At 38.9% G+C, this 24,117-nt stretch overlaps 1 protein-coding gene across 4 annotated transcripts in view; it reads left to right on the top strand.

The window, feature by feature from the left end:
• The window catches only part of RAPGEF4 (Rap guanine nucleotide exchange factor 4), a 159,767-nt gene extending 136,407 nt beyond the window's left edge, over window positions 1–23,360 (top strand). For 3 of the 4 annotated variants that reach the window (XM_050899624.1, XM_050899623.1, XM_050899622.1), the window contains 9 exons: window positions 892–989; window positions 4,023–4,148; window positions 4,610–4,788; window positions 9,532–9,622; window positions 11,870–11,920; window positions 12,558–12,645; window positions 12,982–13,046; window positions 21,381–21,435; window positions 22,975–23,360. In XM_050899624.1, the coding sequence (XP_050755581.1) occupies window positions 892–989; window positions 4,023–4,148; window positions 4,610–4,788; window positions 9,532–9,622; window positions 11,870–11,920; window positions 12,558–12,645; window positions 12,982–13,046; window positions 21,381–21,435; window positions 22,975–23,102 (881 nt within the window). In that variant the 3' untranslated portion in view covers window positions 23,103–23,360. The remainder of the gene's footprint in view (window positions 1–891; window positions 990–4,022; window positions 4,149–4,609; window positions 4,789–9,531; window positions 9,623–11,869; window positions 11,921–12,557; window positions 12,646–12,981; window positions 13,047–21,380; window positions 21,436–22,974) is intronic. The other variant, XM_050899625.1, reaches the window with a different exon arrangement.
• The last annotated feature ends 757 nt before the right edge of the window (window positions 23,361–24,117 follow it).

The raw sequence follows: 24,117 nt of genomic DNA, 5'->3' as shown, positions 1-24,117 counted from the left end.
CAGCAGAAAACACTGCAGTGCAGACATTCCAGTAGTGGTCACTACCATTCTGGCTGCTCTGTCCATGCAAACCACTACTGAGCAACTTAGTGCCAAGCCCACTGACCTAGTGTTTGCAAAGGGTCAGGAGTCAGCCCCCCACTATAGGCTGTGGAAATGAGAGAGTAACTGCAAGGTGAATTCTGCTGGAGAACTGGCGTTGCTGAAGTGCTCTGGTTGAGTATCACTGTGTGGACACACACAGAGCTAATGAGAGCTGTGTTGGAAGGCATTTTTGCAAACAGTGATGCCTGCCAAAAACAGCTTACTTCCTGAGAACTGACACCAGGCAGCTCTACGTTTTGCAGTTGCAGCAATTTTTTATTGTCGGATTTGCTGACAGCCAGCACATGCTGGAAGAGACTGTTTTGTAAGTTACTTCATTATCTTTTCTTTACCTGTGATGTGATGCTCTTTTAGAACTGCTGTAATGAGATTTGAATACAGTTGCATTTCATCACCTCCTTATGCAGTTGCTGTCTTCCCAGGTAATTTCTATTAAGAACTGCTCTCCAAATGCTTACAGCTCAGAAAAGAATTAATGGAGTCCCTAATTATGGCTGAATTTTTGCAGGTAGTTTCTAGAGATGGCAGCACAGGCTTCTTGACCTGTCTGTACACTTTGGGGCTGCGATTCTAGTTTTATATGCCAGTTCTGTGGGAGACTGGTTGAGGCTGAGCTTGTTGTCACATTTCTTCAATAAAGAGGACCTTGTCATCTATTTTGTATCCTGGACATTGGTTTACTGTGCAAAATTTGTTTCCAGAAGGGTGATCTGTGCAGCTGTTGGATCAGTCCTGCTGTAAATTCTACATATATATAACAAACAATATTTTGTTTCATGTTTACAGAAAAGGTTGTGCTCAAACCTCATGATGTTTCAGTGTTTACAACTCTCAGTGTTAATGGACGGCTGTTTGCTTGCCCACGTGATCAGTTCGATTCATTGGTATGTATGTATGTATGTATGCAGTTCTCAGAAAGTTCAGTTCTTCAGTTTATTTGAACACTTGGCCCTTTTTGCATTCTCAATGCTTTAGGTAAAAACTAGTGGAAACATTCACAACAAAGGGCCTGTCACAGTGCTATGAGATGAGCCCTGAAATTAAAACAAGGTAATGTTATGATTTCCTAAACTACAGCAGAAATCCATCTGATCCACATGACAGCACTTGATCCCAGTATTCTCTGTGTCACACTGAGCATGTAGGAAGAGCTGAATATTGTCGCTAAGACATGCAGTAATTCCTGATTACAGAATGATCTCCTCAAGGCCACAGGAATATATTCTTGAAGATAGATGTTACCAATTAAAGCATTCTGGAGACTTGATTCCAACAGTAAATTCCTTAAAATCTTTTATTTCTCAGCCCCACAAAATACTGTGTCAAAATCTCAGATGATTCTAAGTAGAATCACATAAAATATTCCTGGTGGAAAGTCTGTTTTTTCTTAAGTAGAATTGTTCATAAGTACTTACAGTTTATACAGTAATTTTAACAATCTCCATGGGGTCTGCTTTTATAGAGTTTGATTTGACTGTACTTTTTGTTCCTTTTATTTCATTAAAAACAAATGTCATTGCCAAGTCATGTCAGCATGAACTCTATTACTCCTAGCCTTGTTTCAGCCTCCTGTATGCTTTTAACAAGCCACTTAGTATGTATGCCTGATTTCTTTTATAGATATGGTAAAATCTATGCTTTGCTGCTGCTTTCAATTTAGTAACCAGGGAATGCACATCCAGCATACTGTAGTTCCATGCAGAGATACCTCTTGTTCAGTTTATTAAATTCTGGTGTTCCCTTAAGGTTAATTAATCCTGCCAAGTAGATACCCTCATGGGGCATGCTACTCTAAAGCAGGGGTGTTGCATCAGTACAACTATGCTGGGTACTTTTATATGGCTCTGCATTGTCTGTGTAGACATACCTTTGGCAGCAAATTGTCATGACTTTCTGTGCCTTTTCCCCTGTGCTATTTACCATGGATCAAGTACTCGAAATATTGCAGGGAGCTCTAAGATACAGGGCTGCCATGTGCTAGTTTTCATCAACTGGACTGACTTCAGCAGGAATTAGGGAGGAACGCTCAGCACCTTTAAAAAGGTTCTCAGCACTGCATAACAGAATACATCCCCTTATCAGCTGCATTTTTTCAAAGAGGTATAAACAAATTGAATAATGTTACAACCTTACCTCCCTCCCAGTTTAATCCTTTCATGTTCCAATTTCTGGCTGCTGCCTGTGCATGTACATTTATTCACATTATACTTGGCAATTCCCATGTGAAAATTGTTCTGGGTTAGATGAATTTTCAAATAGGCAGTGAGTTTACATCTAAGTGCTTCTTTCCTAGCCTTGGAAAATATGTGTTTGTTATGGTAACAGCTATGTTGTGTTTGTCTCCAAATAGGGGAAAAAAGCCCTCTTTCTGTCTATGGGCAATTCTCCTTCCACAGATTTCCACAAATGAGGATCTTCTACACAAAACTGCCGTACTTTTAATTCATACTCTGTCTTAAACTAAAGAAATTTTGTGTTTGTGCAAATCCCAATTCAGAGGAATCTGCAGGCTGTTATAAGATTGATGGCTGTCCTGATTTTTTTATGATAATACTTTGCTTATATACGCTATTTTTTTAAATTGTAGATGGAGCTTTTAAGGTGGTAATGCCTGTGGTTTAGTTTAATAATTTTTAATTAGTTTGTATTATGATGATATCTGAAAGACAAGTTTTCCCTAGAGTACAAAGCAAGAACTCATACAGAAATAAAGCTCCTACATACTGTGTGTTATTGAGAAAGTGATTTGATGTACTAATCCAGTCAGTCCTTTTTCTATTGCTAATATAATATTCTTATATAAAAGGGGATTCATTTAGTAAGCTCATTTTTGCAGTATGTAAATATGGTCTGTTAATCTTGCAGACTCTATTGAGTTTGTACTCAGAAAGGAGCCTGTTGACAATTCCCTGCTCTGTAATTATCTAACAAAGAGCCTATGAGAAACTGGGAAAGAAACTTATAAGTGAGCTCTACTGCCCTCTCCTGGAAACAAAGCAATTAAAACGCGGGTTCACAGGAAGCTTTACCGATGTAAGGCATTTGAATTTGCAAGAGGGTTGTTCGTTAGTATTTTAGCAGCGCTGGTTCAAACACTTTGACCCTAATATATACAACAGACTACTTCAAATCTGACTTGATCTCAAGCCATGTTTAAATCTCTCTTTAATATAAGATTTACTTGTGTGCAAAACTGTAGATCACATCTCATTTATTGCATGGTATGGAAGTGTCTTTCAAAAATGTTTTATACTTGAATGATTTAAAGGATTCTTTCTCATAAGACTGTGTGAATATAATTTTAATTAGCATAGCCAGGAGTTTTGCAATCACAAATAATGCATCCCTGTACTGTCAAAGAGAAAGTGAGGCTTATTTTATAAATGATCAGATCTTGCAGTCACTGCAGATTTCTGAAGTATGGCAGATGTAATAATTCTCATCATTAGAATGCTTTGCAAAAGTATTTGGCTTGTGCTTTGTGGCCTAGTTATTTGTGTATGTGAAAAAGGAAACTGATAACAAAAGCTTTGTGGAAAGACCTATGCTCCTAAACAAACAGACATGCTTTAGTTTTAGCACAACATGTATTGAAGTATTTATTTCTGGCTTCGCATTTTAGAACAATGCTAAAAATAACACACTGAGAACAGTCTGTTTTATTTCCTTACAGTGCCTCTGAAGAGCTTTCAGAATTTTCTTGACTATCCTGTGCATAGTGGATACTGATTTTGCACAGGGCTTCTCATTTCCTAATGCCAGCCTGTGGTTAAAAGCAAATTTCAGTTTTACTATTAGAAACATGCTTAGGAAAGTGGTCACACTGAAAAAAATAATCGGAAACATTACGGAAGAAAAGCACCAATCATGCAATTTAGTATTTCTAAAATATTTTTATACCATTTTTCCATTTGTAGGCACCATTACCAGAACAAGAAGGACCATCTGCTGGTACAGTGGGAACGTTCGAACTGATGAGCTCTAAAGACTTAGCACATCAGATGACAATTTATGACTGGGAGCTCTTCAACTGTGTGCATGAGGTATGAGGATCTATCTATTCAGCAGATTAGAATCTGTTAGAAAATGTTTAGTTGTACATTGTAGGTTTGTGCATTATTTGCAAAACTTTCTCTAAGCTTGATTTTCAAAAATACTACAATAAAGCCACCTACAAGTTTTGAAAGTATGAGGCATTCTTAATTTTATAGGCAAAATGCAAAAATAAAGTTAAACATCTCCTGAACGTGTGCTGCTTATTGAATTACTTTTGTATGTTTTAAGGTATTAAGCTATTTATACATAGTCTGTAGTTATGCTTTTAGTATGCCTCAGCTATTGTCTACTGGATTTGCAACCTGAATCCTTGTCATCTGTACAGCAATAAACATAAACTGCAGAGCAAGTTTCAGGCTAGATACTTACCTGGTCATTCTTAGCCTCTTTCCTCTGTCCAAAAGATGAGATTTCTAAAAAAAATCTCAAACTGTTTTCTTTTTCCTAGCTGGAATTGATCTATCACACTTTTGGAAGGCACAATTTTAAAAAGACCACAGCAAATCTGGACTTGTTTTTAAGAAGATTTAATGAAATTCAGTTCTGGGTGGTCACTGAGATTTGTCTTTGCTCTCAACTCAGCAAGCGTGTGCAGCTGTTAAAGAAGTATATTAAGATAGCAGCCCAGTAAGTATACAGTCATCTGTGAGCTGGAAATGAGGTTCAGTATAGTCAATTTGTTGTTATTTTTTATTTTCAGACAGCCACACACAGTAGAGGTTAAAATGTTCTCTATTTGGTAATTCTGTCCATTTCTTTATAGGGCTGTATAGAACCTTGTTGTCGTGGTTTAACCCCAGCCAGCAAGTAAGCACCACGCAAGGACACTTGTTAATACATATTATTCTTTCCTGTCCTACTCTCCATTGCTCCTTGATCCGTGATCTCTTAGGGCCATGTTTTCACATAAAATTTGTGAGTAAATATATTTCAGTTCATTAGGAGAATCCTTCATTTACCCTTACATGCATTAGCAAATATTAGTATGTGAATTAGTAAATATTAACAAAACCGAGCCTTAATTTTCTTGAGAACAGAAGTATTTCTGGTGCTGTTCAGGAAAACCGTTCTCAGAATTGCCCCGAGTGGGAAAACCGAAAGGGGAGAGCAAAGAGATGTCGTATGGAGATGCTGAGGCTCATGTTACCTTCAGTCTGCTTGGTATATTTTTCTAATACTTTTGTTTAAAAATGCAACAATATGAATGTCCTTTTTTGTTACTAACTGCTGGGTCTGACGTTGGATAGCGGTCAATTCTTGCTGTCTTCTATTCTTTCATTCATATTAAAACTTAAACTCTTTGGAGCCTTCATGCCAAAGATGTCGGCCTTGACTCCTTATCACTGAAGTCAAGGGCAAGGGTGTGACTGACTTCAGAGGGAGCAGGGGCGTGCCCCTGCCCTGCATAGCTACAGTTTTTTATCACTATTACCTTCTTCCTTCCTTTCCAGTTCGTGGTGTATTTATTACAGTCATCACCATCTGAACAAACAGTTTGCTGAGGTGTGCAGTGACGACCTGCCTGTTTAAGTGTCTACGACTTTGGGCATTGTGACTAGAGGCTTTTAGACAGTCTTACCAAACAAAGAAGTTATTACTTGCAGTTAAACCATGAGTTTTAACTTTTTTTCATCATTAAATGTAGTTGTGTGAAGGAAGAGATTGCTATTACAGCTTTGATGCCGCCCTCCTCCCAATTAATAATTCCACATAGCTGAAATCACTGGTCACATCGAAGCTCTGCATCAGTGTGCCTCCCTCCCGCGGGAAGGGCCCTGCTCTGCAAGTACCGACTTCCTTCTGGGAACTGCTTTGGGCCCTCTGGTCGGATTACAGTTGATCGAAGCTGAAGATTTTCAAAATCTAGTGGTAGGCATGCAGGATCAGGTTTATATTCAGAACAGAGGACAGAATTTACCTCTTTAGTTTCTAAAAATATACATACCGCATATTCCATTATCTCATTCCACAGAGCAAAACTGGAAAGCAAGCCGCCGGTCTGGCGGGCTGTGTCCAGGAGAGGGCAGTGGCACCCACACACAGACACGTTGGGGTCTTTTCTAAACTCAGAGGCATGAAATGGGAAAATGTTGAAATGTGGTAAATTAACATACAATAGTAATTTCCATAAACACTTGAAATCAAGTATCCTAAAGATTACAGTTAAATATCTCCTTAATAAACCACCCTAGCCCGTGGGTTCCTCAGTGTCATGGGTTTAATCCTATGCTATTTACAACAGCTTGACAACCTCCTGTTTACTTCCATGTTTCTGGTATCACTACAATGCTAAAAATAAATAGCTAAAAGCAGTCTGCTCTGCTGAGTCCTCTTTGTCTCTTAAAAGTAGAGAAATCCGAAGCACAAGATTTTCTTCCGTACAAACCAAGCAGGCAGGTTTAATTGCAGCTGCTGGAAAGGTGCTGGAAAGTTTTGCCAAGCTGCTGCCGTCTGTGCAGTGCTGCCATGGTAACAGGTGCTACAGCATGCGGTAAAACAAACACAAAGTGCACCGAAGTTAGAGGGGAGAAAAAGCCAAGGAATTGGATCAAAAGATGCGGGCCCAGGCCTTGAAGCAATATCTTTGAGGAAGTTTTGCTTGTGAAGATCCTTGAGACCTAATGAGAACTTTACCCTACCTAGAAGTACTAGACTCATTAGAAAAGTGTTCAGGGAGAACAGCTCAGTGCTGCATTATTAATCTTAGGCATGACTGGCGGTAACGAGATGCCTCGCACGTACTGATTTTCAAAGATAACTGTTACTGAGAACCCTGTTTCAGTTCTGTGACTTGGGGCTCAGATGCCATTGCAGAAGGCACATCATTTTGTGTCTGCCACCGCACGCACCCTGTGATGTGTGGTCCCTGTCTGTGCGGGCAAGCGCAAGGCCAAGTCCTGGCTCCAAGAGCTATGCACATGTGCTTTCAGTTCCAGGAGCCGTTGTTGCCTTTGCATCTGCTGGGAAAGGACGTAGAGGTTACCAGGTTCATCTCTTTTCTCCAGCCATTGTAGGATTAAGCTTTCAAAGAAAGGGGAGAAGTGAACTATATTTCCTACAGTGAGTTCTTCCCATATTAATTCTATTAGAAAGGCCTTCTAGGATGTACTTGCACATACTCTTACAGATATCCACAAACCCAGTTTGTGTATATTTCCTCTTTGCAGATATACTCACAGGCTATTTAGAAGCCTTCTTGTGTATCACTATACTCAGACACTTTCGTTCAGTTTTTGAAAATCATTCTTTCCACACGCATGCATATGTTATAAGCCCAAGGAGTCTGTAAGAAATTTTTGAAGGGTGTGTGTTTACAGAGAAAATGGCAAGATGAATATGCTCGTGTAAGTACCGAGAGATTTCAGCTACATGTGTGTTCGTGTTAGAGACAAGACTGTGTGCATATGTGTGTGTTCACAATTCATACTAACAGGAAGATTTTTCCAATACAGTCCGTACTGGGAGGCAGAGGAGCCTCTGCTCTGAGCTCACTGTGGTGCTTTGGAGGATCCACTTCCTGACATTTTACAGGCAGCATATATGCAGTGGAGTCATGCAGCACTGTTTGTACTACCTTACAGTGGTCCTCTATCTGGAACTGAGCTATTTAGTGTAGAGCCTGTAGAATTTACAGAATATTTGGTGTAGAACGTCATACATCTAGACGGATTTTAACAGGGACTTTGTCAAATTACGTTGCTTAAGAGGGTATTTGGCAAAACTTTTCCTTTTTAAAATGAAAGAGAGATTCAGCTTACATATTGCAGGTACATTTGCAGCTGCCTACTATGTTTGAGCACTACTGCTGTGTGGCACTAATTATTTTTACCGTGCCGCAATTTATTCTCAATGTCACAGTCTGTGGACAGATATCCCTTTCTGGATTTAGTTGTGCCTGGGGAAGAGGTTATCACTGACAGCCTATCCTGGCTGCTTTTCATCCTTATCTCCCCTCAGATCCACTAATGAGGCACTCCCTGACCTGCTCTACTCAGAATAAGTTGGGGTGGCTTTAGCATTTCAGCTTATCTTCGCTAGCCTTGCTCACTGTCCCTAATCTGATGTGGGAGAATTTGTATGAGCAGCTCTGCCAAAAGATCTGAGGGGGCAGCAGTCTCCAACAGACAGACCATCAGATGGGAGAGATCGTTTTTTCACATGCTCAGTGTTCACACAGTGCAGACAAAAGTGAGGCCCAGATCTAAAGGACTCACCCACTGAATACATCAAGTCTGGTGAAATGGAGGGACAGAAAGAACAGAATAACAGTAGGGTGATGTGGCAATTATGGAGTCGGACAGTAGGATGTGATGACTGCACTAATTTCATCTGGAGCTGAGGATACCTCGGAGGAGCTAAGAGCTTCAGCGATGAATAAAAAAACCCTGAGAATCATAGCTTGAATCTTGTGAAAGTTTTCTTGGTAAACAGCAAAAGAAGCAGAGACTGAGGTGCTGAAACCAGATGTTGGCAAATCAGTTCTGAAAAATAGCAAATTATTTGCAGGAACCTCGTGAGACAGATTTATGAGATACAGGCTTTGTTCTCTCTCTTCCCTTCCCATTGAGTCAATGAGCCACCTGATGCAGTCCCAGCTGAGCAGTTGTGTGGGCTGTTCCTGTCAGATTGTGTCTACTCCCGCATATGGTGTATTGGATCTTCCATAACACTCAGTTGCATGTTCCAGTTTTTCCTGATTGGTAACAAAAGTTCTCCTTTGCATTAGGGATGAAGCGTGACCTAGAGCTCCTAGTGCCCAGGACCTCTTTAATGATGCTGGTAACAAATGGCAGTTCTTTGCTTGAAACATCCTAAAGAGTTCCAGAATCTACAAGTACTAGTTAGAAAACATACAGCGAGAGAGGTCACTGGCACACAGGCATCTCTAGACAGCTGGTCTTTTCCCTTTAAAAAAACTCAGTGGCCCTGTAAACTGCGATGAAGATTGTCTAGGGACAGCTTCCAGCATTCAGTAGCTGTTCAGAAGCTGTCAGCAAGTTCTGCAGCAAATGAGGGTGTAAACCAGTTGCTTCCACTGCTTCTGGTATTCCCTAGGACTGAATTGAGCCCAGTTTCAGGACTGTGTTTCTGGGTGGGGAGGAACTTCAAAGACTCTTTTAATGTCCTTGCAGAAGCTGGCACCCAGTGAAGTGGAAGTAGGAGGTCATTTTAGGAGGGAGGGGAAAGGAGCCTCCAGAGTGTGGTGAATTACACATTGGTGAAGTGGTGTGCCACAGGTATGCTGGCCAGGGCTGCCCAGATTCAGTCACATCTATGCTAGATGCCTGGGTTCAGCTCTCTTCAGGTTGTCATGTGTACTTCTGCCCTGACTGATACATACAACTTAAAACCTGGCCCTTTGTGTTTCAGCTGTAAAGAATACAAAAATCTGAATTCCTTTTTCGCTATTATTATGGGACTGAGTAATGTTGCTGTGAGCCGTCTCTCGTTAACATGGGAGGTAAGTCTCAGCTAAAATCCAATTCCAAGAAGTTTGACAGGGACTTGTGTTTTTAGTTAGCAAAAACATGACTTGAGCCTTTATTATTGATAAAATTAGATCTACTAATTCAGCTCCTGAGCAGAAGCCTTCAGCTAAGCCTGACAATTTTTATTAGTAAGGCAGTATACCCATAGATGTGTTGAATACTCAGAAGCAGTTAACAAGAGTAACAACAGCAGCTTCTATTGATGAGCTAAACTGCCCAACAGGATGAGGGAGTTTGCCAGTTAATCTCTTACGTCAGCCCATCCTCTGGCTTTACTGATCATTTAGTGAGATCACTCCATAGATACTTCTCTAAAATCCATCCTCTGTTTATACATATTATTTTCTGATCTCCATATGGACTCTGTTGCCCTATTAAAATGTGGGTTTGTCCTAACCTGTTCTGGTTTTCTCTCTGACATGCATTCTCCTGGTTACTATCAGTTTGGTCTTCGTTCTGAGCTTCCACCTTTTTCTGTGGCTTTGCTCTTTTGTATGTTAGTATATAAAAAGGGTGCAATGTCCAGCAGGGTGAGCTAATAAGCACATGTAACCACTAAGAACTGGTTGTCAAAAGCAGTGCAGATTTGAATGTGCATGTATTTTGTTCATTAGAAATTCAAAATAGTTAGCACGACTGAGGTCATTGATGCAACTGAGACCAAAATTTGAACACGTTTAAAAAAGTGCTCTGAAGTAGGAGATCAGACTAACGCATCTGAGAAGACACCAGTCCAATTTTCAAAAGTACGTGTTGCAAGTGGTATATACAATCGGTGCTAAAGGCAAAGATTTGCACATCAGTTTCTCAAAATAATGACCCTTCGTTTGTGGCTACTGAGAGGAATAGTTGGGAGAGCTGAGACAGTACAGGAGTAGTATGAAGAGAGAAGAGGGAATTGAATGTATATACTACATACAGCAATCTGAAATGGGCACAGGGTCTGAGCTGGAGGGGCACAGATCATTTGTAGGTGTGGGATATGAACTTGAGGTCAGGGAAATGTTATCCCACTCTGGTCTGTAGGGCAGTCGGTTTATAAAGAGAATCGCTGCAGCTTGATTTTTAGCCAGATATATATATACAGAACATACTTAAAAAAAACCCATATCAAGACCTGATTTTTGCTATATTATCATGCATTTACATTAGTTGCATGCACAAATTGGATATTTGCAGGTGCAAATGTCCAATTATACCACTTATTTCACAAATACCTAATCTGCATGCATATGCAAACTAGGCACACAGTTGTTCACACACATCATTAAAAATTAGGCCCTTGCTGTGGCACAGTGTAAATATCTTGCTAGGGTACACACTCCAAATGTAGAAAGTATTGCAAAAAATCATTTCTGCACTATAAAGTCTCTATTAATTTTTAATGTTACACGCTCCCAGTAGTAGTCTGATTTAATCAGCAAATACAGAGAAATTTCTTATTAAAACTAGAAAGCTGACATATTCTGAGTGTGCATAAAACATTACTGTGATCTCTGAAACTAATTTATAACATATCTTATAGTCTTTATAGTAAAATTTTTTAATATGTATAACATAACATATGAAAGAAAATATTTAGTAAAGCCCATGTCATCCCAATCACTGCATGATCAACTGACCATAATTTATTTGTGTAGGTATTCTGAAAAACTATTCATTAATTTATACCCCAGAAAGCAGTAGAGGCCCTTGGCTGCTGGGCATGTCAATAATTTGAGCAATAGTTGGTGATATATCACCATGAACAAAAAAACCTCCTGGAAATGCCCAGGCATGGATTTGAATGTTGCAAGGGCAGTTCATCATAGGTATGAATAATTAAGCTGAGCTACCCCTACGCAAGCTGTGTGTAAATTATATTTTCAGATTGGCTATAATCAGAAATGTCCTGAAGCCATTGACTTGAACTTTCACTTACATTCTGAATTCTGTGATTGCGATGTGAGCCAAACAAAAATCTGAATCTAAACATCCCAAAGGAGTACATTCAAGTTGGGGTTTAAATCAGGATCCAGGTTTCATGGCTGGTCCCGTCTCTATTTATAATCTGGTTGCTAGGAGACATGTTGTATTTTAGATTAGCACATTGTTAGAAATATCTGGCAAAAAGAGCACTTTCCTGACTTAGGGCGTTGTAGAAGGAGCTAGCATTTACAGTAAAATTACAACACAAATTGGATTTAATTAAGGTTTGCTATTTTTGTTTTTATTAACAGAAACTTCCAAGCAAGTTCAAGAAGATCTATGCAGAGTTTGAAAGCTTAATGGTGAATAGCAATAGATCCCTTATTCTATGCGCAATCTGAGCTAATTCAGTTTCTGAGTAACTGATTTGAATTCCTTGATTCAGAACATTTTATATGTCCTTGTTTGACTTTAAGAAGTTTATGATCCCATTTTAGAGCTGCTAAAACAAGTATGTATGACTAATAAATTATACTCTTAGGAACCTACTCTGAGAGAACTTATGTACCACTCAAAGTTAATCTGGGAACTCAGAAAAGCTTTATCACGTTTTCCAATAGTATGTATGGGGAAATTATATTTTCCAACCTGGATTTTTCCGGGCAATACATTTTAGTGTTACAACATATGCAAAACTGGATCTGCAGCTGCAAGGAGGGAGGAAAAATGTGTGGTTCCTTTTATGAACAATTTTTTTGTAATCATATCGTACCTTGCTATTTGGCATGAAAAATGTTTGTTTTTAGCGGCTGCATTCTCATCATGTAAGCTGTATGGGAGAATGATAAAAGGTGTCTTAGTTTGCAGATGCACTTTTAAAGCCACGGGAGAAAATAATGATTTTAATAAATGCCATGACATCTAAATGAATGCATACAGTGTCTCAATACATATAATAATATATATTAGTAATTATTTGATTTCTCTTTTTTTCATAAGGATCCATCAAGAAACCATAGGGCCTACAGACTAACTGTAGCTAAATTGGACCCTCCAATAATTCCTTTCATGCCACTACTTATAAAAGGTAAGCTTGGATGTTACCAGAATTATTAACTTGAAAGCTATTTGTCAAATATTTGAAGAATAAAAGTAGCAGCAAGAAAAAGCAAAAATCAATCTCAGTGTGAGGTATGATCTTTTTCCGTTATAAAAAGCATGACACAGAGACAAGAAAAACTGCTTTAGTACATCTGAATATCATACCTCAATTTTACTAGTCTCAGAAATGCTGCAAATTAAAACCTAAATGTTTTACTTTTATAGCTGCTTTGATTTTTGTAAGGGATAGATGAAATGTTCTACTGTTTTGTATGGCCATGATTCAGTAATGGGCTTTTATGTGGCTTTTATTTCTATACAGACATGACGTTTACTCATGAGGGAAACAAGACATTCACTGACAATCTAGTCAACTTCGAAAAAATGGTATGTATGACATATTTGAAACAAAAATTTAAAAAGACCTCCCTATTCATCTCTTCAAGAGTGAATTCAACAATGACTTCCAGGGCTAGAGAAAGTGAAGGCAGGACCAAGAGCTGGCAGAAATAGTCTGTGTTGTGCACAGCGCCTGGGACCTCTGGGTTTCTGGAAAACCTCACAGAGGTGGAGAAGCAACTGCCCACTGAGCCATGCACAGCCAAAATGTTTCCTAGGAGAGGCAGCAGCAGTGACAGGAAGCAGAGCTGTTAGAGACAATTTTTAACAGCCAGTTTGGGACCAAGCTGTGATTTTAACTGCTGTTCCTTCAAACAGGACTGAACTGCCTCAGGCTGGGATAGTTCTGCATTGCTCCTCAGAGAATGAAAGGAGCTTTAATACAGAACATGCACAACATCTTATTTTGTTCTTTCCTTTAACACGTGAAAGGAGACTTCTTGCTTTCATATTGGAAAGGGGGATCAATGGTAGAAGGTTAGATTACGCCAAAATTTGATTTATTTTAAATTCTGCACCTCAGCTCTCATCATTTCAAACACCGCTGTCAAAAACTGCAGGCAGGCAACTTCCCATGGCAGAAATCTCAACTGAAACTCAAGTTTCTCAGCAGTGAGAAGCAGTTTTCTTGGTTGCTAAGGCCATGTTCTTAATTAATGTGGTTAATGACACCTACATCTGAGAACCAGGGTTAGCCAAGCCCAGCTATGAGCAGCTGCACTGCAAAACCAAACCTGACTTACTGTTTCTGCAGTAAAGCTCCATTCAGCAGCCATGCTAGAGCATATCTACTCTGGCACCTATATCTGCTTGTTCTTAGTACTACAGTAACCAAAACCACTCCATGGTTATTTCCACTGCACTACGGAGGAGCTTGTCTTACCTGCTGAGCACTGATACCGCAGAGGGGAAGAGAGGAAGACTTTCAGCTCTTTAGAAAACTTCACAGAAGAGTGCTCATCATTCTGAGTGAATTCTTCGCTTAGATTTTAGTCTGTAGCTCCAGGACAGCCTCCGTCCTAGGGTGAAAATACCTCTCTACTAAGCTGAGACTTTTTTGTGGGTCAATGGTAGTGCTAATGCCCGAGTAAGGGCCTGACCTCACTTTGCACTAATGACATTCTGTAATTGCATATGCAGAGTGTGTTGCCATCTCCTTCCAAAGGCCTTGAGCCTTCTACCTGCAGAAAAGGACTTTTTCCTGGACTGCTTCTTCTAATTAGATAGATAAATATATATATTTTAGTGTAGATAGTAAATATTTTGGGGAACACAGTGGATCTCAGACTTGGCCAGAGCACCTCCAAACCAGGAGGGATGGCAGCTGCATTGCTATAGCCATGGCTACGTGGCTGGCTCCATGTTCTCCACCTCACTTGGCCTGCTTACACCTCCTGAGCCAGAAGAGACAGTACAGGCCTCAGAGCTGTGTGCCTCAGGCTCTTCTTTATGCCTGATTATGTGTAAAAGCCATTACAGGAGGCTGGAGCTCTCTTGTGAGCACTTGCCCATAGACAGAAGTTCAACCCAGGCTTGTCATTTAGAAATGGTTCTGCACCACTCTATACCACAGTTTGGCACTCCCAAGGCCAAGAGTGAATTTTATAGCAGCTTAAACTGATCTATATCTAGGCTGCTGCAGGTCTGCCCTTTTCACCCTAGTCTGCACATTGCCTTATCTTCAGCAGTATGTTATCTCCGGAACATGGATTTACTAGTAGCACCCAAAGGTTTTAAATAAAATTTTATACTGCATGAATGTAGTATCACCCATTTTGATCAGTAATCTGAGCTTTGAGCATTTCCTTTAGGAGGGCAAAGTGAAGATCAATTAATGTATTTTTGATGCTATATATTTTTCAAAGAATCAATATAATGTCTCCTGTTCCTCCACACAACAGAAAGGGAAACGTTCTCCTTTCTCAGTATTCTAAACCTTTCTTCAGTTAGTGCTCTACCTAAAAGCTCACTCTGCTTTTTCTCCAGGCCTTACAACAAGTATATCTTTTGTGTTTGTAATGTTCTTCACTGGCTATTCTGCATGCTTCTATGGTGTTTTTACTGCTTCTCTCAACCCATAGCTCTTCAAAGCAACATATTCAGATTCCACCCACATAATTCATTCAACTCCTAATGTGGACCTGGCAGTTTTTAGCTTTTTGCATGTGTCATCAGGTCAAGCAGAGAAGAAAAGCCTACTGTTAAACCTCAGTCACTACCGCCTACTTGCGTTAAGCTTACAACTGTCATATCCACACATAATTGCCAGATATTAACTAGTGAAGACAAGACCACTCAGCCAGATAATGCACAGATAAATTCAGCTCTCTTTTACATAAGCATAAACTCAAGGTAAATCTGTGATGTTATTCTGCCATTTTCAGGAGAAAAGCAGAAACCAGATCTCCTTACAGGAATCCTGTCCTGCCATTTGTTGTTTCTGCCTGTTTGTTCTGCTGCATGATGTTCTGTCACAACCAGATGGAGATACCTCTGAATATTGCTGGGAGCCACTCTATTACTGATCTGTCTAAAACATCTTCGTTCTTTGGAAAATTATTTCCCTTGATCCATCCTAACTTTTATGCTTGCTGAAGTTTATGAATAAAAATACCTGGGTAGTTGCCACTGGTGGTGCCATTTGCCACTGGAGGAGGTGGGTCCCTCCATCTCTGGTGTAAGCACAGTGATGAAACTGAGAACAGCCTCTGGCATCGTGTCTGCATTCTCACCACAGAGCTCTGATCTCGACAGCTGATGTGCTGCTGACAACTTTATTCCTGTAACTGGCAGCCAAAAGTAGAAGTTTGATCTAGTGGCATCTCTTCAGCTGAAAGAGCTTCCTTTAAATCTTCTATGTTTTCTGATGTTTCTGTTATTATTTATATTAAATGATGCATCTTAAAACACGCAGGAGCTGTCAGACAGTGTCTGATCCAGGAGTTCCCCCAGTGCCAGAAACAGCAAGGCCTGGTTTCCTAAATGTTTGTGTTTCATGGCTGCCTGCGCTCTGCTCAGAGCTTTCATCGTAGCTGGGGCATGTGTGGTAATAGGCTTTTGTCATAACATAGGAACTTGCACTACAGACTTTTCCCTGAAGGAGACAGGAGAAGAGGGCACTTACGTGATCTTTCTCTTGTCCACAGCCATCTATTTTCACAGAAAATTGGTAGGAGCTTTCTTATGTTTGAAAACTCTGGATTCGTTTTTCAAATTTGACAAAATTATCTAGAGAAGAAGGGAAAAACAGACAGATGGTGTTAAACCACATTAGCCTAGGTTTTTTTAGCAAGTCACACTAAAAAAGAAAGGGACTGAGTCAATTTTTTCCTGCTACACTTTCCTAGAAATTGATCTTTTCAGAGGTGTAGTGGCAGAACTGTGGTATTGGCAGTAGTGGGAGGACATCACTCTGCAGAGCATTGCTGAGCTTTACCTGCTGCTGCCTTTGTAACTGCCTGTTCCTTCTTCCCCTTCCCCATCTCCTGATCCCCATGGATGCCTCTTATTTGGAGGAGGCTGTGAGGAGTGGGAGGGCAGGGACAGCTAGCCAGGGAAGAGAATACCATGTGTGGCAGAGCTATGTGTAAAGAGGGAAGTTTGTAAGCAGACCCATTTGGTTTGTACAAGATGTGGGCAAACAATATCGAATGTGTCAGAAATAGGTATATTCTTTGTATTTGCACTGTACTTGTGCTCTTTACTATGCTATTTATTGCATGAAGAAAGGCGGGGGGGGGTGGGTGGAGGAAACAAGCATTTGGCCTTAAAATCCAGCCTGGAACATGTTATTTATACTTTTGTCAATAAGTAGACAGAATCACTAAATTACTGGTAGTAGTAGTATAAGCCTTTAGTAAAAGGCTTTGTCTTCAATACCAAACAAGCCATGGTTTTAGAGAAGTATTTAAGGTTTTTCACTTACCTCACTGTAAGAAGCTGATGGAGACAAGGTAGAAGCTGTTTCCACCATGGTGTTGCTCAGATGTACCTTCTAGGTTGGCATATACTCCATGACCTGGATCTTTTCTCCACTAGTGATTTGACAGTAGATGCTAGTTGTAAGTGTTGCTTTAGAAGACCAATCTATGTAAAAACTGAAGACAGCAGTAGACAGCAGACACAATTAGTTTGTGATCTAGCATACACTTTGTCTTTTAGGTCCATTAATGACCCTCTTTTCAGTTGAAGGAGAGCCCCCAAAGCTGTCAGTAGTATTAGTTCCTATAACCTCTGTATAATTTAGCAGATACAGGACAACCTACAACCTGCAGCGCAGTACATGGCAATATATAACATTCAAGTGACACTGCTTTTATAGCTATATATTTAGAAAAAATTTAAAAGCACTTTCTTAGAATTATGTCTTGCCAGGGAAAGAAGAGAGAGGAAAGTAAGGAAAGTACTGAGCATGACTCTCCTTAAGGACAGGCAATATTTCATACTCTTGACCACTTTCTGATTTGTGCTTTTTTCAAACCTCAGCTGCATAATCCTGCACTCTGACTGCCAGTACAGAATTTTGTATTCATAGAGAGAGGGAAGATGCAATTATTTGGGAACTTTGTCAGTGCCATTTCTCAAATCATCAGACAGCCTGAACAAAGATCACTTTCCATGGCACTATCTCCATGTCGCACTACCCAGCATGTCTCAGAAGTGGCACCTGTAGAGGGAGCAGAAGTCACGAGAGAGAGCTCTGGAAGTGCTGACCTGCCATAGCAGCACAAGACAGTGCCATGATGCTGGCCACTGATGCTTCTTTTTGTCAAGCCTCTTCACCCTTCAGGTGTGAAATGAGGATTAGAGAATCTGCGCATATTGGTTTTCGGATTTTGTGGAGATGAACAAAAGGGAATTCACACTCTGATCCTTATGCAAAAAAAGGGCAAACATTCTTTCATTTTTGGAACGTAAAGATTATGCAAAAAGTGTGTGACTAAAGCCCTTAGTAGTTTTCTATGGCATATATGAATATTTATAACATTTAGAAACCTGGGTTTGGAATGGATTAGAAGATAATGTGCTGGCCTGCTGCCACTATTCCAGACTGCGTAAAACTTGAAAGGGTATTGTTGTGTATATATAGCATGCTGGTAGTAGCAGTTGCTTGTTATATTATGCAGTTGGTTCTATTTCAGAAAGATCCAAATTTACGTTTGTATGGCTTTTCGATAATGGTCTTCCTTAGCACAGTGAGTGAACAGAGGTTAATTTTTGCAGGCATTAAGTAGAGGTAATCCTCTATTTGAAGAAAAATTGTAAGGAGCTGGCAATTAAACTTCCATATGAACATTTTCTCTGTACATGTTTCTAGTTTTCTTGAATCGAAAGAAGACAATCCAACTTATCTACAAGATTCAGGAAGAGAAATTCACTTTTGCTTCATATGCTGTTTTTCTGTTCAATTTGCACCTTCCAAAGAGGAGCTCTTTTGAGTTTATATTACACAGGAGCTCTTCAAGGATATACAGTGCTCCAGAATCTCCCCATTGGGTTGCGATGCTGTCTTCTGGCCACAGTTTCTCCATTTATTCTGCCTTAACACCCACTTCCTCATTCCTTTGTGTTTCATCATTGCCAGGATACTTCTGAATGCACACCTTGAATGAGATTATCCTCAGGAACAGGCAAAGTAACTCCTTAAAATGAAGCCTTTCAGCCAACTGAAGAAGCCAGGCAGTTCAGCCTTTAACTGGAAGTCAGACAAGTTCATTGCCACTTTGGTTTTCCTTGCCTGGAATAGCCCATATAATGAGAAATTTGGAAATTGTGAAAAATTTTTAAAAACTTTCACTACATACATAATTTGTCTTTCAGTACAATACAGCATTATAGTACTTATTTTGAATGCTATGCTTTTTTTCAGAACAAATTCCCCACATAAAGAAAAAAAAGAGTAAAATGATTCCACAGAACACACTTTTTTTGATAAATCTAAGTTTTCCCCTAAGAAGCTTAATACTAAACTAATCAAACACTGAGCCTACAGTCTAGCTCCAAAGATCATTATGAAATGAGGCTTCAAAATCTAAACATTTACAGGTATGAGAAATTAGGGTGGATATTAACAATCCATCTAGAAAGCACATCAAGTAACACTAGCTATCTTCATAAAAATGAAGTATCCTTAGCAAAGCTTCCCTTGAAGTTAGATGCTCTTAAAACTTCATCGGGTTAGCTGGTCCAGTTCAACTTTATGGTCTCTCCTTGAAATAGTTATTTTAGGGGAGTACTTTTTGAAATGGTATAAATGAAAATAGCAGCATCACATAACAGAGCCAAATATGAATCCACAGAGTTATGAAACATTCATGTTTACATGTTCATGTTGGTTTGATTTTCATTTGATTGGGGTAGACTTGAAGAACCAACACTGTAATATGCAGCGCGTTCTGTCTCAATCCAGTATTATAATGGGTGCTTATCTTCGAGTATTTAAAGAGGTTCCATTGAAGTCAATGGGTCTTATTCACATGCTTAATGCTAAGCACATATGAGAATGTTTGCAAGGTAAGTGCCTTAGAAAATCTGCCTAGTAGTAATGGCTTGAAGAGGTATGAAAATCAACATAGGATAAAAGTGATTCTTACTTGAAATCTACTTATTTTCCACATGTAAATACATATGACTTTAGGAACAATATAAGCAGACCCATATCCAAATTCCCTACATCTTTTGGGAACTTGTGTTTTAGAATTAAAATATTTTAGATCAGTTTCAGAATAGCTACATTTCATTTGATTATACAATGTGTAATCCACAAAAATGTAGTACATGATATATCAATAGTGTTTCTAATGCTGTCCACCAGCCATACCCATTTTTGTATGCTTGACAGTGCATTAAAATGTCTAAGATTATTCAGTATGTGTGTAAGGAATGTTTTACATTGGTGCTTCCCACTTCTGGAATGATAGATTTCACAAAGGTATTTTATTACCTTTATAAAAGGTATTTTATAACATCATTTTCATGTAAGATTATAATTGTGTATTAATTTTGAGGAGCATATGCCCTAAGTTTTACTGTTTACTAGTAAGAAATATATCATTCCATTGTGTGAGGGCTTATGACTAGCTTGTTAATCTCATACAAAATTTCAAGAAGGTATGAAGCAGCCTGGTAGGAGTGTGCTGTGTTAAAACAGGTAGCTGTGTTGTAATTGTTGGACCATGTTAAAGTGCTGGAACAAATGTTAGACTCTGATTAGGAATAGCATTTCCCTCCTCTGCTTTTTCTTAATCTAAGCAAAAGAAACTGAAAAAAATATTGTCCTTATAACAGTGATTGAATCAAACTATCTACGTATGGAATTCAGTTTTATTGCTGAAGTTTCATTTTATTTGATATTATGCAGAACAACTAATTTTGCCCCCGCACTGGTGAGTGTATTACCTGTGTGGTGCTAATCACACAAGCCAGTTAAAATTTTGCAGTCCAGAACTAAATCTGATATGTTTTGCTTTATTTTACCTTCATTTCTGTTCTTAAAAACTATTGTAAGATAGCATCTGATTTATCAGAGAAAAATGTATTGATTAATATTTTCTTACCTGAGTGAAATGATGGCTTATTTACTGAAGAGCAAGCACAGCTAAGAAGGACTGAAGTGACTTCTGCTGGTTTTGTGAATTGCCAGTAGAAGTGTCCACCAAAAGTGAATCCACTTTTCAGGTTGGGTTAGATACACTTGTGCAAGCTAACACTGTCTAACAGGTCTGTTTGATGAAACTTGCCTACAGGGCCACAGTTCTAACGGTGGCCTTCTCACCTGCGAATCGAGCATACTTCCAGAGGGGATCAGTGAACATACACCCTCACATGCTGATTTTACACTGTCATTTTCCAGGAGGGCTGCATTTTAAACTCAAACTCATACGAAAGGTGAAAGCTCTTTAATTGCTGAGTATGTTCTAGAAATGGCCTTGCTGTTAGGAATTGTTGGTCTTAAAATTAATGTGTATGTACTCCAAGGTGTTCTCCATGATATTCCTTTTACTTTTTAATGTGGGAAGATGGTATCAAAGAAATGCACATTAAAGGGGCTGATTTTCATTCTTAGTTAAGGCCTTTTACAGCATCCAAGCAAGGGAAAGGGTTCTCTGAGCGCATGTAAATTACACTCATGCTCATTTAAAGCCTGTGTAAATGCAAATCACACCCTACGTACGAGGGTATCGGCATTAAAATTATATTTTCATTCATATGACTGCTTTTATTGGCATATGTCTTCACACTCAGGCACAGTTAGGTGCTTCGTTTAAATGATGATGAAATACAGTGCTTGTTCTCTGATTGCATCCCATCTTTTCTTTCCAGCGCATGATTGCCAACACTGTCAGGACAGTGAAATTCTGCCGAAGCCAATCTTTCAGTAAGTGTATTACAACATCTGCACAGTCAGCATTATCATCAGTAGCTACAGTAATTACAACTAATTCTGTGTGTACCACAATTCAAAAGCCTGGTTTCCAGTGATTCTTCCATATTTGGATCCTCCAGTGTTTCACAGGGTGAAATATCCTTCAGGAAGCTCTAATAAGCCCCTTCTCCTCCATCTCTTTCCAAGCATGTGAAGGAGCTGAATATCTGTGAGGTCTCTACACATCTGTCAAATTAGAATTGGTTGAAATTAGCCGCTGGGTTCAGAAGTGGTTGAAATAAGGCTAGCAGGCAGCAACACACAGATACATGCAAGATACCTGCTTGGATAAACCCTGTTTTTATAGGAAACCAGGCCGGAAACATGACGTTTATAAATGACATAACTGCATAAGGTGATGAACTTAAGACCTGTTTGTCAATATAATTACCGGAACTTACTTGAGGCCATGTAAGATGACAGAGCTGTATGATCAAACAGGCTTGCTCTGTGGGTCTTATCCCATCTAGGTGTGCTGTCAGTCCTAGTCACACTGGCATTTCCTCAGCGCTGCATTCATGTTGCCTCACAGCAGCCTTCCTCTTTCTCAAAGAACAGAATAAATAATATAAAACAATGTATTTTTATAAAAATAGTTTCTTTCCATCTGGGTCAAAGCTTAACTCTAGAATATCAAGTTGAGGGAGCTTTTTTTTTTCCTCCCACCATCAAGGTTTTTCTGGATATGTATCTTTTAATTTTAATGTATTAAGCACTAGTGAGACCTCCACGTATTTAGAAATGGAAGTGGATTTTCACTATAGATGATATAACAAAATGTCAGTATATAGATGTACCATATCTAAGTCCCATGCTTTTTGTGTGTATGTGTATTTATATATAGTAGATGCTTCAGTACCTTTTTTTAGAGAAGTTTAAGTTACCTAACACATATTTCACTAATATGTAAGCTGTTCACTGTGAGGCCGAAGATACTCAGGTTTTAACTCAGTGGTATTTCATAATTGTTGTTGGAGTAGGTATAATGCAGTTACGTTAAGTAATGTAAACAGGTAGTAAATTTTGAGGCTTGAATGGGGCAGCCACTAAGCACTACAGTGTTACAAATATTTAATACTGAGCTAGAAATGGGAATATTTCATGAAAGGAGGCTTAAATCAATTATATAGTTTTGAATCTGTGTGAAAGCTGCTGGTTCAAAAGCAGATGGGCAGATTTAAATCATACTAGTTAGCTATATAATTTATAGCTATTGACTGGTAAGGTGATATATAAAACTGTAACGAAGGGCCATCAATTTGAGCAAATGTAGCCAAGGATATCTGAGAGAAGAAGTTAATTTGTGAGGGTAGTAACCAGAAAGACTATCAGTTATGGAGGAAAGGTTTCAAAGAGAGCGGTTTCTAAATATTTTCTTTTTAACTCACCAGGATCTGATGTTTCCTGTGACAGCTTGTAGAGAGTTATGCATTCTGTTCAGGCATTTGTTCGTTTAAGTGTATCAATCCTACATCATTTGTCTTTCACCAGATCCTGACGCAGCCCTAACTAATAAGAACCATCAGGATGTTCGGAGCTATGTGCGGCAATTAAATGTGATTGACAACCAGAGAACTTTATCACAGATGTCTCACCGACTAGAACCACGTCGAGCATAAACATGTGAAGCAATGATGAGAAATGATCTTTTATCCTGTCAAGGTCACTTGTTAAGAACTTCACTTTCTCTGCTACCGCACTGCCACTACAACAATAAGCAAAAACATATTCTAAGGTCTTAGGCAACGCACAATGTACCAGCCTGTCAGAGAACTTTGGCTGAGGAAGAATTTATGCACTGTAACTGTACGGGTGGCCACGTTGTGAACTGTTAATTCACCTTGAAGTGTAGTAAATGATTTCTCATATGGATTAAAAAAGGCAAAAGATAAAATAGAATAGTTAGTGAAAAATGCTTCTAACAATTCTAAGGGAGGCAGTGTTTTTCTCCCTAATTAAAAATATGTATTTTATGATTTATTCTCCAGATCAGGACCAAAACTGATCATCACTTTAGCCTGCCCAGCTACTGTTGACCTCAGTAGAAGATGTATGTAAGCATCTGATGAAAGAATGTAGGTTCAAGAGAGGTCCAAGGTATAGTTCTATTCAGAGAAGACTTACAAATATTTCCATTTGAAATACAACAGATACTAACAAAGATTTCTAATCTTAATTGTATTGCTTACTACTGCAAGCGGTGTGGCCATTTCAGAAAACTGGCAGGACTGAAAATATTTTGAATGATAGATTAATCTGTGTTTACATTTTACTTCTTTTTTTAAACTACCGATCAGGTTTTTACAAAATTCCATTACAATAGTAAGGTTGTCGAAATCAATAGCATAAAGGTAGCAAAGGACTGGTTCAAAAAGAGCACAATATGCACAAACGGATTTCAAGAGAATAATTTCCTGGACATTAAAACCTTAAACTTCAGCTATAATTAATTGTGGCTGGTTAACACATATTTTCTGGTCTTAAGCATTTACAAATATCTTAATTTTCAGCCAATTGTTTTGCACTTTCAATAGACTGTAAATAAATGTTAATTCATTATGTTCTAGAATATTTATTTATGTAATAGCTATTATGCTAAAATAATTCAGTTTTATTTATTTTGTTTAGCATGTT

The sequence above is a fragment of the Gymnogyps californianus genome, chromosome 7 (genome assembly GCF_018139145.2).
Source record: "Gymnogyps californianus isolate 813 chromosome 7, ASM1813914v2, whole genome shotgun sequence".
Taxonomy (NCBI): Eukaryota; Metazoa; Chordata; class Aves; order Accipitriformes; family Cathartidae; genus Gymnogyps; species Gymnogyps californianus.
Note: the sequence above shows the minus strand (reverse complement) of the source record. Positions and strands in the feature narration are given on the sequence as shown.